Raw genomic sequence first — 12,463 nt, 5'->3', positions numbered from 1 at the left:
TCTCCATGAACCAGTCTTAGGTTCAGTCCCTGTTAGTTATGAGGAACTTGAATGGGACTTGTTATTTTATTGAAAAGACAACTTTTTTCCCCAGCACTGGGCTGAACGCCTTTCAAACACTGATGCATTTAATCCCTTCAACAATCTTGTGACGTAGATACAATCAACAATTCCTAATTTATAGGTTCAGAGTTTACATGTCCAGTACCACACAACAAGGATGAAGTGTTAGGACTCCTGTCCCTAATCTAAGGCTCCTTAAGTGAAACCTGGTTCCAAAGCCAGCTGGAACATTTTATCCTGGAAGAATGGAACCTAGTTCCACTATTGCCTCTAGTGTAAAGACACCTCTGTAAGTATTGCCCACTTTTAATTACACTACGCTTAAATATGACTAAGAAAACCTATTAGTTCATCACTGTTCCATCCTCCCATTTAAAAGTTGGGTTCTAATAGGCAGTACTTAAAAAGATCAGGCCTCAATTAAAACTCTTAAACTTTTCAGCGTTGGTGAACTGCAGGCCTAGCTGGATATGAAGATCTAGCTTTTAGCTCTAAAGCAGAAAAACAAACTTTTCTCTAAACCTACAATTCTGTAGGCCTTTTTTATACATGGATAACAAATTCATGGAGAAGGCATTCTATAGTTTCTGAATCTCACTCTAAAATTGAAGTCTTAAAAATAATCTGTTTTTTAATCTTGGGGCATAAAACCAGAATATACATGATCACACACACGGTTGGCTAGTTCTGTATTGAGCAAAGTTAAATCAGCCCCATTGCTTAATTCAGCTGTCTTTTATTGCCCTGGAGTCTAAGTAGCAGGTGGTGTACTACATATTTTGTGCTATCCTATTTTCTTTACAGCATTTATATTTGCACGCTTGTTTGATCTGATTGTCTCTCACCTCCAAAAGACATCTATTTAGCTCACCATTTTATCCCCAGCACCTAGTCCTGTGTCTGGCACATAATCAGTGTTCAGTTGAATGAATGAATGTATGCATGGAAGTATGCATGCATGGTGAGCCTCAGCTTGAGCCCAGAGCGTGTCTCACTTTAGCTCTAACAAGTGGGACAATGGGCCTTTGCTCGCTATTTGCTCTATTTCTCTTTTTCTCATTCTTAGACACCTAGTTGTGAGTTTTTACTGCTACACCTGAGGAATAAACTTTCCTTTACTATAGTCCATAGCTCAATATTTGTTCCGCTTTATATTTCTAAACCCTAAATTCTAAAAAGAGTACATAACCCAACAAAGGAATTTTTCAAATTTCTGCATTTACCTGCTAACACTTTGAGAGTATTTAAATCACTTTTAGTTATAACTAAAGTGATCATTATATTGAAAATAATAAAATGACATAAAATTGAAATGTCCTGGGAAAGCATTATAGATAAAAACACAGTTTCTGGGCTAATCCAGTTTTGCCACCGGTGTGGAATTAGGGTTTATAAAATATTGTGAACCAGACTATTTCACTTTAGGGCAACTCAAAATGATCACCCTTCACATGCAAGATGTGAAGTTGTTAAATTTATGCCTGGAGACACAGAAGATCAGATACTGATACCATGGTTTTTGGCCATTTGGTGTTTAAAAACATTTAATGTTACATGTTGATTAGGGAAATTAACCAAGTGCAAGTCTGAGCTGTAGCCCTAGCTGAAATTTTAACAGCACCCATTTTGGTCCTCTCCATATAACTTTTGTTTTTGAGGAAGATTAGCCCTGAGCTAACATCGGCCGCCAATCCTCTTTTTGCTGAGGAAGAGTGGCCCTGAGCTAACATCCGTGCCCATCTTCCTCTACTTTATATATGGGATGCCTGCCACAGCATGGCTTGATAAGTGGTGCATAGGTCCACACCTGGGATCCAAACCGGTGAACCCCGGGCCGCCAAAGCAGAGCGCACAGACTTAACTGCTGTGCCACCAGGCTGGCCCCTCCACATAACTCTTATAAAATATTTTTACCTAGATCGAGTCTGTTGTCTAGAATTTCAGTTTGCCTTGGACTATTCTCAGCTTGACCTTATTTTATATGTCCTTGTAGTCTACCTAAAAAAATCTGCTCTAATAGCTGACATAAAGGGCATCTTGAGGACCAGCCCAGTGGCTCAGCAGTTAAGTGTGCACGTTCTGCTTCGGTGGCCCAGGGTTCTCTGGTTCGGATCCCGGGTGTGGACATGGCACCGCTTGGCAAGCCATGCTGTGGTAGGCATCCCACATATACAAAAGTAGAGGAAGATGGGCACGGATGTTAGCTCAGGGCCAGTCTTCCTCAGCAAAAAGAGGAGGATTGGCAGTGGATGTTAGCTCAGGGCTAATCTTCCTCAAAAAAAAGGGCATCTCATTTTTGATAAAATACCATTTACTATTTCATGAGCTTGCTTTCCTGAGTATGTATTGTCCCCGGCAGCTTTTAGTCTTCCCTACCTTTTTTTCTTTCTCCCTTTTCCCTCCTCCCTATCAAAAATATAGACAAGGTCCTTTTCAATCTTTTCTTCCTGGCTTATTCCTCAAGTGTGATCAGAAAAACTATATAGAGTCCTTTATAGTAGTGTCCTATCAAACTGTCGCTTCACTGTGTGATACCTGGGTTCTGAAATAGTCTCTTTCCGTTGTCATAACTGCCAAGAATAATCCCTCAGAGAAATATGTTTAATCTGCGAGCAGTTGAGACTTTCGGCTAAAGGGAGGTCATTTGAGACTTGAAATAGAATTTTCAGGGAAATTCTCTAGTTAGAAGTAAGAAGCTCCCTAACAAACTGGTGATGTTGAGAGAAGTGTAAAGCCACAGAGTGATCAGTAAGTGAAAAGGATTCTTCTGGGAGGGGAAGTATGGAGATTCACAAATGCCAATTAATTACGTCCTTCTTGCCCTCTGGGATCTAAACCGATTGAGAAATAGCCCCAAGACCCAGATGAGAGGGGAAAGATTGTTTTAGCTTCGTTACCCCGTAGATAGGGCACCCTGAGGTTCCTGGGTGAGAAAAAATGACTGGAACCTGTAGCCAAAACTGGACCCCGTACTGCAGTCCCCCAAATCCAGCCCTCGGAATTGCATTTTAGGAGAATTAGGTCTGTAGAGCAGGCATTTGGCCAGCCAGAGAGATCACACTCTATCCCAGGCACCGCTGAGTGAGAAGAAAGAGCCAAAGAGGAGTGAGCCTTCAGGCCATTTCTTGAAGACCTGTCCTGCCCCTTCACTGGCTATGCTTACCTCCTAGTAGGAAGAGGAGGAAAACAGAGGCTCTACTGGAAAACAAATAGGACCTAAAATAATAGCCCAGTCTAACCAAATCAGAGGAATGTAAGCAAGAAGCAGAAGTCCCCTCCGCTCTATTGAAATGTCATCAGTGTGGGTCAACCATTTTTAAAGCTTTTATTCCAATGTAATATGAAATAGCTTGGGAGCTTTTTTCTTTGAATTCAGAGACACTTCCTATAAGTAAATCAGGACTTGATAGCTTTCCAGCGTATTTTTTAAACCTTTTATTTCTGTATTCTTTTGAAATTTAGCATTTCCTCTAAAATGAATTGAGCTTAAGCATGCAACTCTTGATTAAGATAAGGAAATGATTCTAGCAAATGCTGTCTGTTTCACAGGTTGTAGGTCATAAAGAAGGTCTGGATGTTATGGAGAGAGCTGATCCTTTATTCCTTTTAATTGGACTTCCTACTATTCCTGTCATGCTGATACTAGGCAAGATGATTCGCTGGGAGGACTACGTGCTTAGACTTTGGCGCAAATACTCAAATAAACTACAAATTTTGAACAGTATATTTCCAGGTAAGGCTTTGGATCGTGGTTGTGATGAGTATGCCAAATTAATCTTGTGAAAGAATCCTAGCATGCAAAGATATTTTAGCTATTCTGATTTATTAGCACTGACACTGCATTCTTCTCTAGGAATTGGTTGTCCTGTTCCTCGAATTCCGGCTGAGGCTAATCCTTTAGCAGATCATGTGTCTGCCACCCGAATTTTGTGTGGAGCCCTTGTCTTTCCTACTATTGCGACAATAGTTGGTAAACTGATGTTCAGTAGTGTTAACTCTAATTTACAAAGGACAATCTTGGTAAGATGGCTTTAATAATATTTTTTCCAAGTGACTATACAAAAGAGAATGAGCTGTATATTTGTTTTTAAAAAAATCCCAATGGGACTTTATAAATATTCATTCTGTGGCTCCTGTGCCTTCAGCCTCTGTTTGATCCCCACTGTCATCCAATAGCAATAACAAGGAGAAAATCCACTGCAGTAGTTCTGGCCTTCCAGAACCATGCTGTGGGTGATTTCTCTCCTGGAAATCCCTCTTGCCAACAAGATTATGGTAAAGAGCTTCTGCTCTAGAACACGTTGGTTCAAATTGCTGAGAAATCTAAGTCAAACTTCTTGACTTCTCTGTGCCTATAGAATGGAGACAGTAATGGTAGCTGCCTCAGGATTATTGTGAGGATTAAATGAGATAATTCGTTTGAAGTACTAGCACCTAGTAAGCCCTTAATGTGGTTTGATGTCGTTATTATTCCCACTTTCCCCCTCTGGTGGCAGCCTGTACATAGCTCATGCATTCTCCCTGCTTTGTCAGACTGAATGTAGAGCTAGGTGGAAGGAGTATTACTCAGATAGGATAACAGGAAGGCATCTCTGACCTGTTACCAGTAGTGTCTCCCTATCTCACCCGCTAGTAGAAAAGAGAACTGTTTGATTTGCAGTCATCTGAATTAGCATTAATGCCTATGTCTTTTGTGATCTAAGTAAAATTATTTTTGTTCCTCTAAATTTGCGTTATAAAAAGCTGATTTTCCTTTTTATTTTAGGGTGGAATTGCTTTTGTTGCCATAAAAGGAGCATTCAAGGTTTACTTCAAACAGCAGCAATATTTACGTCAGGCACACCGCAAAATTCTAAATTATCCAGAGCAAGAAGAAGCATAAAACTGTGACTTCGCCTTGTTCTGCAGTTCTCTCATCCTTCTGAGTCTGTTGTGTTGTTTTGGTTCCATCATTAATGCACAGTAGTGGAGACTTGTGATAAGCTGCTGCTCTCATATTTTTAAGAAATATAATAAAGCACTTAGGACAGGGGAAATCCTCTCAGTAATCACGGAACCTGAGGATGTGATTTGTTTGCTTTATTTTGTATGTACTTCTTTTATGGCTGTCATCTGAACATTATTTTAGCATGGTAATTCTGGATTTTGTTCATATTTTCTCCAGATAGAAATGTAAAGATCAAACTGTGCAAATATTTCAAAATGCACATGCTGTTTTATTCAAATGCCTCTTTTGTACATGTTCATGTTCAATGTTTTCTTAGAATCAGCAACTCAATGAAGGTACTATGAGGATTTTTCTCACTGGCATAATTTGATTACATGCTAAACAGGAATATATGTTAATATGAGGAAATGTAAATTAAATTAGTTATAAATAAATAACAAACCAAAAATGTATGTAAACATTCAAATGATTATCTGAACAAATGTGATTTTGTTATGTTTTTCTTAACCCATGTGATGTCCTCCAAAATGTGTAGGGGAAAAATTCACAGGGCTTCCAGATCACTTTTTCACTATTAAATTTTATTTATATAATGTTGACATCTCATAGTTCATAATGTAATTTTGACTCATGCAGTCTTAATTACTCTGTGTGTGTCTGCGTGTCTGTGTGAGAGAGAGAAAAAGAGAGATCAGGTCCTTTCATCACTGGAGTAGAGTTTTTAAATCCATATTTCTAGAAATTAGAGCTGCCAGTTTATAGTAGTTTGAGCACAGAGAACGATTTGAAAAAAAATCAGTAAAGTTATTTTACTCTCCTTCATTCATTGAGTCATTCAGGTGTCTGTTAATCACCTGTTTGCCCAGGCACTGTGCACAGTGCTGTGGGATACAGTGCTGAACAAGACAGACTTGGTTCCTGCTTTACATAGTGTACGGTCTAGCTTCAGCAGATGGAAAACCAGCACTGAGAAAACCAAGGTGAGGCCTTGAGCTCTTTGTTTTTACACCAGTCAGTGAGGAGATAATTATGAAAACAAGAAGTCTTGAGTAAATATTGAGGTCATTGTTTTTGGCTTAAGTCAATTTATTATTTTAAAAAACCAATACTAATGTTTTTCGATTTTAATTGTCATTTTGGTGAGGCTAGCACCTTAATAATCACTGTTTAATTAGTTTTATATTCATTTTTCAAAAGCAATTATTTAAGCCATTTTCAGTAGTGGCCCTTTTAGTGTTGCTCAGCAATCTGAATGGTCTTGGAGTTATTTTCATTAATTAAAATCAAAAGATAGTTTCAAAACCCTATTTGTTTTCTTGTTCACAGTATCTAATGCATGACACTTAACAAACATTTCCCCTTATACTTCTCTTTAGGAGTGTAGCACATATAGATTGAGCTATGTAGATTGCAATAATGTATGTTAACTTTAGTAATTTAAGACTGGTACCTTTCTATAGTATGAATGTCTTAATTTTGAGTTATAACATGAAGTTTATGTGAATGGCTGTTGAACATTCAAATTGTAATTATTTGGGGACGAAGGGAATATTTGACTGACAGTGAGCCTTATTAAGAACACTGCTATAGTTCTGAAGGGGAGATATAAAATCTATGGTTATATATAAAAATAACTTAGATTATATAGCTGTAATTATAAAATATATTGGCTTTTCTTTAATTTTCAATATGAAAAGACAGATATTTCCTGCATAATTTTGTTATATAAAACAGCTTTTAGGCAGCATTTACTAAAGTTATATAAGCATAAGCACACAGTTCCCCATTTACTACTTTAATGCCAAGATGAGGGATTAGCTGCTTGGTTTTATGACATCAGGGCTCTTAAGGGCCAGGGAAACAACTCTAATCCTTTGGGGGCAGGGGGCAGGGGTTTCTGGGGCTGTGGGGAGGGAAGTGCAAGTGCCTGGGGACCAGAGTGGCCTCTAGCCCTGGAACTGAACACTTTTAAACCTGACGAGCCTTAGCTCAGGAAGTACTATGTACCAGTCTCTTCAGAAAGGTGGCCCGCGCCACCATGAAGCAACAGAAGAGCATGGGCTGACTAAAGTTGGATGGACCTGCCTTCATATCCTAGTTCTGCTTTTAATAACTATGTATGACTTTGCCAAGTGACAACTTGCTCTCAGCTGCAGTTTTCTTCATCTCTGAAATGCAAGTAATACGTATCTCACAAGACTGTTTCTAGGATTAACTGAGAAATCAAAGGAACAGAGGCACTTTAGGCTCGAAATAGCCCCTACAGAGCGGTAGTTGTTTCTTAATTGCTAAAGAGCCCGAGCACACTCTAGGAAAAGGGGATGAAGAGGTGGAAGAAAGGCATTTGGGGACAGGTTGAAGGGATGCTGTAGACTTTTGGGATGGGTGGGTATATTTTGTGTTTTCCAGTTTATTTTCATGTTGCTTACTGTGTTATTTCTATAAACTTTAATGTTTTAAACTTCTTTTATAAAATTCAATGATAACTAGTAGAATTCTCTTCTTTCAGAAGTTAACTTGTCTCCAAAGTGGCTGAAAATATTGTTCATCATTACATGATTATCAAATGACTGTGAAGAATATAAAATTAAACTTAGTGACTTAATTAGTCACTGCCTTGCTAACTGTGCTGTAATTTTTTTAAACGTCTTGTTTTTAATATAGCAGACTATCTCAATACTGGCTGGATTAGGTTAAATAAAGAATTTTTATGTTCTCCAGGTGTACTTTGTCTGTTGAACAACTCTGAAAACATAATTCGTTAATTCTGTACCTACATAGTTCTTTTTAAATCATAGTTATTGAGATAGTAGTGAGATTTTACTTTTAGTAAAAATAATCTGAATTTTTAAAAAACTATGGAAGAATTTGTCTTAATTTTGTAAGCAGGCTGGCCTGAATTCCAAGTATGTTCTCATTTGTTTTGTTTATTTATTTATTTTTTTTTTTGAGGAAGATTAGCCCTGAGCTAACATCCGCTGCCAATCCTCTCTTTTTTGCTGAGGAAGACTGGCCCTGAGCTAACATTCATGCCCATCTTCCTCTACTTTATACGTGGGACGCCTACCACGGCGTGGCTTGCCAAGCAGTGCCATGTCTGCACCCGGGATCCGAACCGGCAAACCCTGGGCTGCCAAAGCGGAGCATGCGCACTTAACCACTGCACTGCTGGGCCGGCCCCTGTTCTAATTTTTTAAATATCCCCTCTCGCCTACCCTCAGAGCCACTTGGACTGACTGATTAGACAAGCAACTAGATAAGATCTGGGTGGTTTCATGCTACAGAATATCTTAAAGAATATTCAAGTGGGTTAGGAACTCATAAAAAAAGTTGCTTCCTCTGAGATATAAGTTTCTGAAGATGATTAGAATCTTTTAGATTGAGTAAACTAAAAAAAAAAAAGGCCCATCCATGGGCATTTTATTGTCTCTAGGTCATTTCATTAACTCCATCTGAGAGACAGACTAGCAGAGGAGAAACGGCATACAGTCCAACAGTCCTGGATGCATATTCTAGCTGATACTTGATCAGTTGTAGGGTAAGTTACTTTATCTCTCATCAGTTTCCTCATCAATAAAATGATCATTGTAAAACCTATCTCCGGGATTATTGTGAGGATCAAGTGAAGCAACTTTCTAGGACAGTTTTATATACAGAGAACTCTAAATCTGTGCCAATTTAAGAAGTTTGTTTGCCCGTCACCTTTCTTTGGTCTCTGGGATCTCAAGGTTGCCTCTGCTGCCTGCCACCCCATACACCCATTAGAAATGGTACAGTGATGAAATGTTTTGTTTAATTGCCTTCCTGGAACCAAGATCATGAGCAAAAGGAAACAGTTGAATGGCTGTAGAGAAGCATTGTAGAAGCACCAGGCTAGGCCATCATTCTGGTCAACCCCCTGTGGATTTCAGCATCTTACTGACGACAGCCTGCCAAGGTTACTGCATGTTAACAACATATACTGCTTTACCAGATGCTTGATGAGCACCTGTAAGAGCCAGGCATTGTGCTAAGTCCTGGGGTAAAATGGGAAATAAGCCTGCTTTGAGATGTTAAGAGACTTAAAAGTACACAGCAGGTCTGTCTTAGCCTTATGATGTTAACCACCACAAGTATGTAAGAGCCATAAGGGTGGGGATTTTTTTTTACTTTCATTTATTACTCTATTCCACAAATTAACAGCATTCTTGGGCCACTGTGGAATACTTTGAACTCTTAGAAGATGTACGCTAGTTTAAAATAACAAGAAACAATCTGTAACAGGAACTGAGAGGTAATATGTTCATGATTTTTTAATAATACACATCAGTGTATTTATCTGTATGTATCAATATTTCTATCAATTCAGATAATGGTACACCAAAAATAAGATGTGCCAAAGTGCACTGTTTTTAAGTATAAATCTTGATGATTGTTTGCAAAATGATCACATATGTAATGTATCAGTCCAGGTCCAGTCAGGAGATAGAAATCACATCAGTTATTTGAACAGGGAAAATATAATACAAGGAATTGTTAACTGCTAGGAAGTAAATACTGGAAAGAGTAAAAGAGGACTTTAAAGCAAAGTAGCATGGACAAAAAAAGCAGCTACTCCCTCTAGGCTGAAGGAGAGTGAACAAGAAGGAAACAGAACTAAGAGAAGGCCGCCTTCCCCCGAAGGCTGAGACTCAGACCCCTGTGAGGACGGCGTGGCTGCCACAGGAACTGTGTCTGAGGGGGTGGCAGAGGGACTTGTCACAGGGCAGGCTGGAGCTGGTCTGTAGAAGCTGAGCTGGAAGGGAAAGAGGCCCGAGGGTGCGCCTAGACGTCTGCACAGGCTGCTGGGCTCTGGTGCTGAAGGGTCAGAATACGGAGGCTGGAACCTGGAAGGGAGGTATCTTCCTGACACAGTGGCCGTGCATTGTCACTCCAGTGCCCTCTTTTGAAAAAGCCTAATGTTCCAAAGGAAAAATGTGTACAGGATCCAGGTCGATGTCACAAAGTTGGGCAAAGAAGGGTGAATCCGGAACTGAGAGAATAAGTTGGCACACGTATCCAGTGCCCTTCTTCATGACCCCTCCTAGTCAATCTGACACCCCACCCCCACCCCCACCACAAGGAAACATAATCTTGATCTATTTTCAGTTAACTTAGAAAGTATTTGGCTCAGTCATTTAATCCTGATATATTTGATTCACAGAAAAGACCATAAGTGATTTAATACAATAACATCAAGGATGACAAATGGGCCATTTTCATGTATTCTGGTTGGGGTATAAATTGATATGGAGGGCAGTTAGACAATAGCTGTCACAATTAGAAATGCGTGTATCCTTTGACTCAGCAGTTCCAACTCCAGGAATTTATCTTAAGATATACTTGCACTTGAGTACAGCAATATATCTATAAAGTTATTTGTTGCAGTAGTATATGTTATAACAACAGATTGGAATCAACCTAAATGTCTGTCAGTAGGGAGTTGGTTAAATCAATTATGGTACATCCATAATGGAATACTATGCACCTATAAAAATAATGAAAGAGCTGTTTACATACTGATAACGAAAATATTTTTAAGATTATTGAAAGAAAAAAATCAAAATGTAGAACATTACTTATAGTATGTTACTGCTACTGGAAAATAGGGGATGGGAAACTATAGAGACATTTGTTTATGCCTTTGAAAAATCTCTGGAAAGATAGGTAAGAAAACTGCACTTACCTATGGGATGTTTGGGAAATGGGAGGATGGAGATTGGGGGTGGGAGGGAGATTATTGTTACCTTTTATACTTTTTTCTTAACTATGTAGATACATTATTTTTAAAGTAATTAAGAATTAAATTTTCTCACTGAGGACAGTACTGAGAATCAAATAGGAATTTCTTTTTCTTTTGAAGATGATAACATTTGAACTGTATGACAATAGTTTCTCCTTTCTAAAGACTGATATGATTTTTTTTTAGAAATAATTTTGCTTCTCCCTTAAGTAGATCTAGTAGATAGTCAATAAATGCTTTATTGGACTGAATTTGCTTCCCGTAAGATTCATTTTTGATTGATTGAACTTTTTTTTTCTTTTTTTGCTGAGGAAGATCCACCCTAAGCTAACATCCACTGCCCATCTTCCTCTTTTTGTATGTGAGCCACCACAACAGCATGGCCACTGACAGATGAATGGTGTAGGTCCGCTCTCGGGAATCAAACCTGGGCCACTGAAGCGGAGCGTGCCAAACAACCACCAGGCCATTGGGGGTGGCCCTAATTGAACATTTTACAACTAATTTTGTCCAGCAGTTTGCGCAAGTGAGTGATTTTTGAGACAAAACTATCCAGCCTGTAAACATGGATACTAGAACTTATTAAAGCAGGAAATTAATGAAGGTTTATTACTCATTCATTTATTTATTCATTCATTTGTTGAGCAAATGTTTCTTGAAAACAGTATCTATCTGATACTACGCTAGGCATAGGAAATTCAGAATTAATAATAATAATGACTTGTAGTATCCAACATTTCCTGTATGCTTGCTATGTGCCAGGCACTGTTCTAGGTATGAGGATTAACTTATTTAATCTTCACAACAACCCAAACATACTGTTTTTATACTAAACAAATTGTAATATATTCCAAATGTGGCAACTGAGGCACTCTGGTTTTGGTTTGGTTTTTAAAGAAAACTACCCAGGGATACATTCCTCTACCCTCATGGAGCTCACAGTCTAGTAAAGGGGACAGGAAGAAAACACAAATCCTAGCATGGAGTGAAAAGTGCAGGGACAGAAGAGGTACAGAGGCAGTAACAGGGTGGGGCTTCCTAGAGGTGGATCTTGGAATATGAGTAAGAATTTGATGTGTCTGGTTAGCTCAGTTGGTTAGAGCATGGTGCTAATAACACCACAGTCTCGGGTTCGATCCCTGTATGGGGCAAGAGGAGTCTCTTCTTGGGGCCGGCCCAGTGGCACAGTAGTTAAGTTTGCGCACTCTGCTTTGGTGGCTTGGGGTTCACAGGTTCAGATCCCAGGCGCAGATCTACACACTGCTCATCAAGCAACGCTGTGGCAGCATCCCGCATACAAAAAACAGAGGAAGATTGGCACAGATGTTAGCTCAGCAACAATTTTCTTCACACATACACACAAAAAGAATTTGACAGATGGGAAGAAAAGGACATACATAGGCACAGTGTCTTGAGGAAAATGCTGAAAGAGTGATACTGACATGCTAGTCTCATATACTCAAATATATTGAAAAGGGGCGACACTTAAAACTGTGGTACTGTCCTATAAACGGACAAAACTTTGGAAAGACTAGAAGTCCAAAAATAGACCCAAATACAAATGGGAATTTTGTATATGGAAAAGGAACCATTTAAATCAGTGAAAACAAAGCTGGATCAATCAGTACACAGTGTTGGAGAGCCTTGTAGCCATCTGGAAATTCCGTTTACCAAAATAAAGTCCGGTTGGA

At 39.0% G+C, this 12,463-nt stretch overlaps 1 protein-coding gene across 3 annotated transcripts in view; it reads left to right on the top strand.

Moving 5' to 3' along the window:
- MARCHF5 (membrane associated ring-CH-type finger 5) overlaps window positions 1-7,727 on the top strand; it is a 51,888-nt gene extending 44,161 nt beyond the window's left edge. For all 3 annotated transcript variants that reach the window (XM_008532329.2, XM_008532324.2, XM_008532339.2), the window contains 3 exons: window positions 3,613-3,796; window positions 3,917-4,083; window positions 4,829-7,727. In XM_008532329.2, coding sequence (XP_008530551.1) covers window positions 3,613-3,796; window positions 3,917-4,083; window positions 4,829-4,945 — 468 coding nt within the window. In that variant the 3' untranslated portion in view covers window positions 4,946-7,727. The remainder of the gene's footprint in view (window positions 1-3,612; window positions 3,797-3,916; window positions 4,084-4,828) is intronic.
- Window positions 7,728-12,463: the final 4,736 nt, after the last annotated feature.

This window comes from Equus przewalskii, chromosome 1 (assembly GCF_037783145.1).
Source record: "Equus przewalskii isolate Varuska chromosome 1, EquPr2, whole genome shotgun sequence".
Taxonomy (NCBI): domain Eukaryota; kingdom Metazoa; phylum Chordata; class Mammalia; order Perissodactyla; family Equidae; genus Equus; species Equus przewalskii.
The sequence above is the reverse complement of the archived record's forward strand: the minus strand, read 5'-3'. Positions and strand labels throughout refer to the sequence as shown.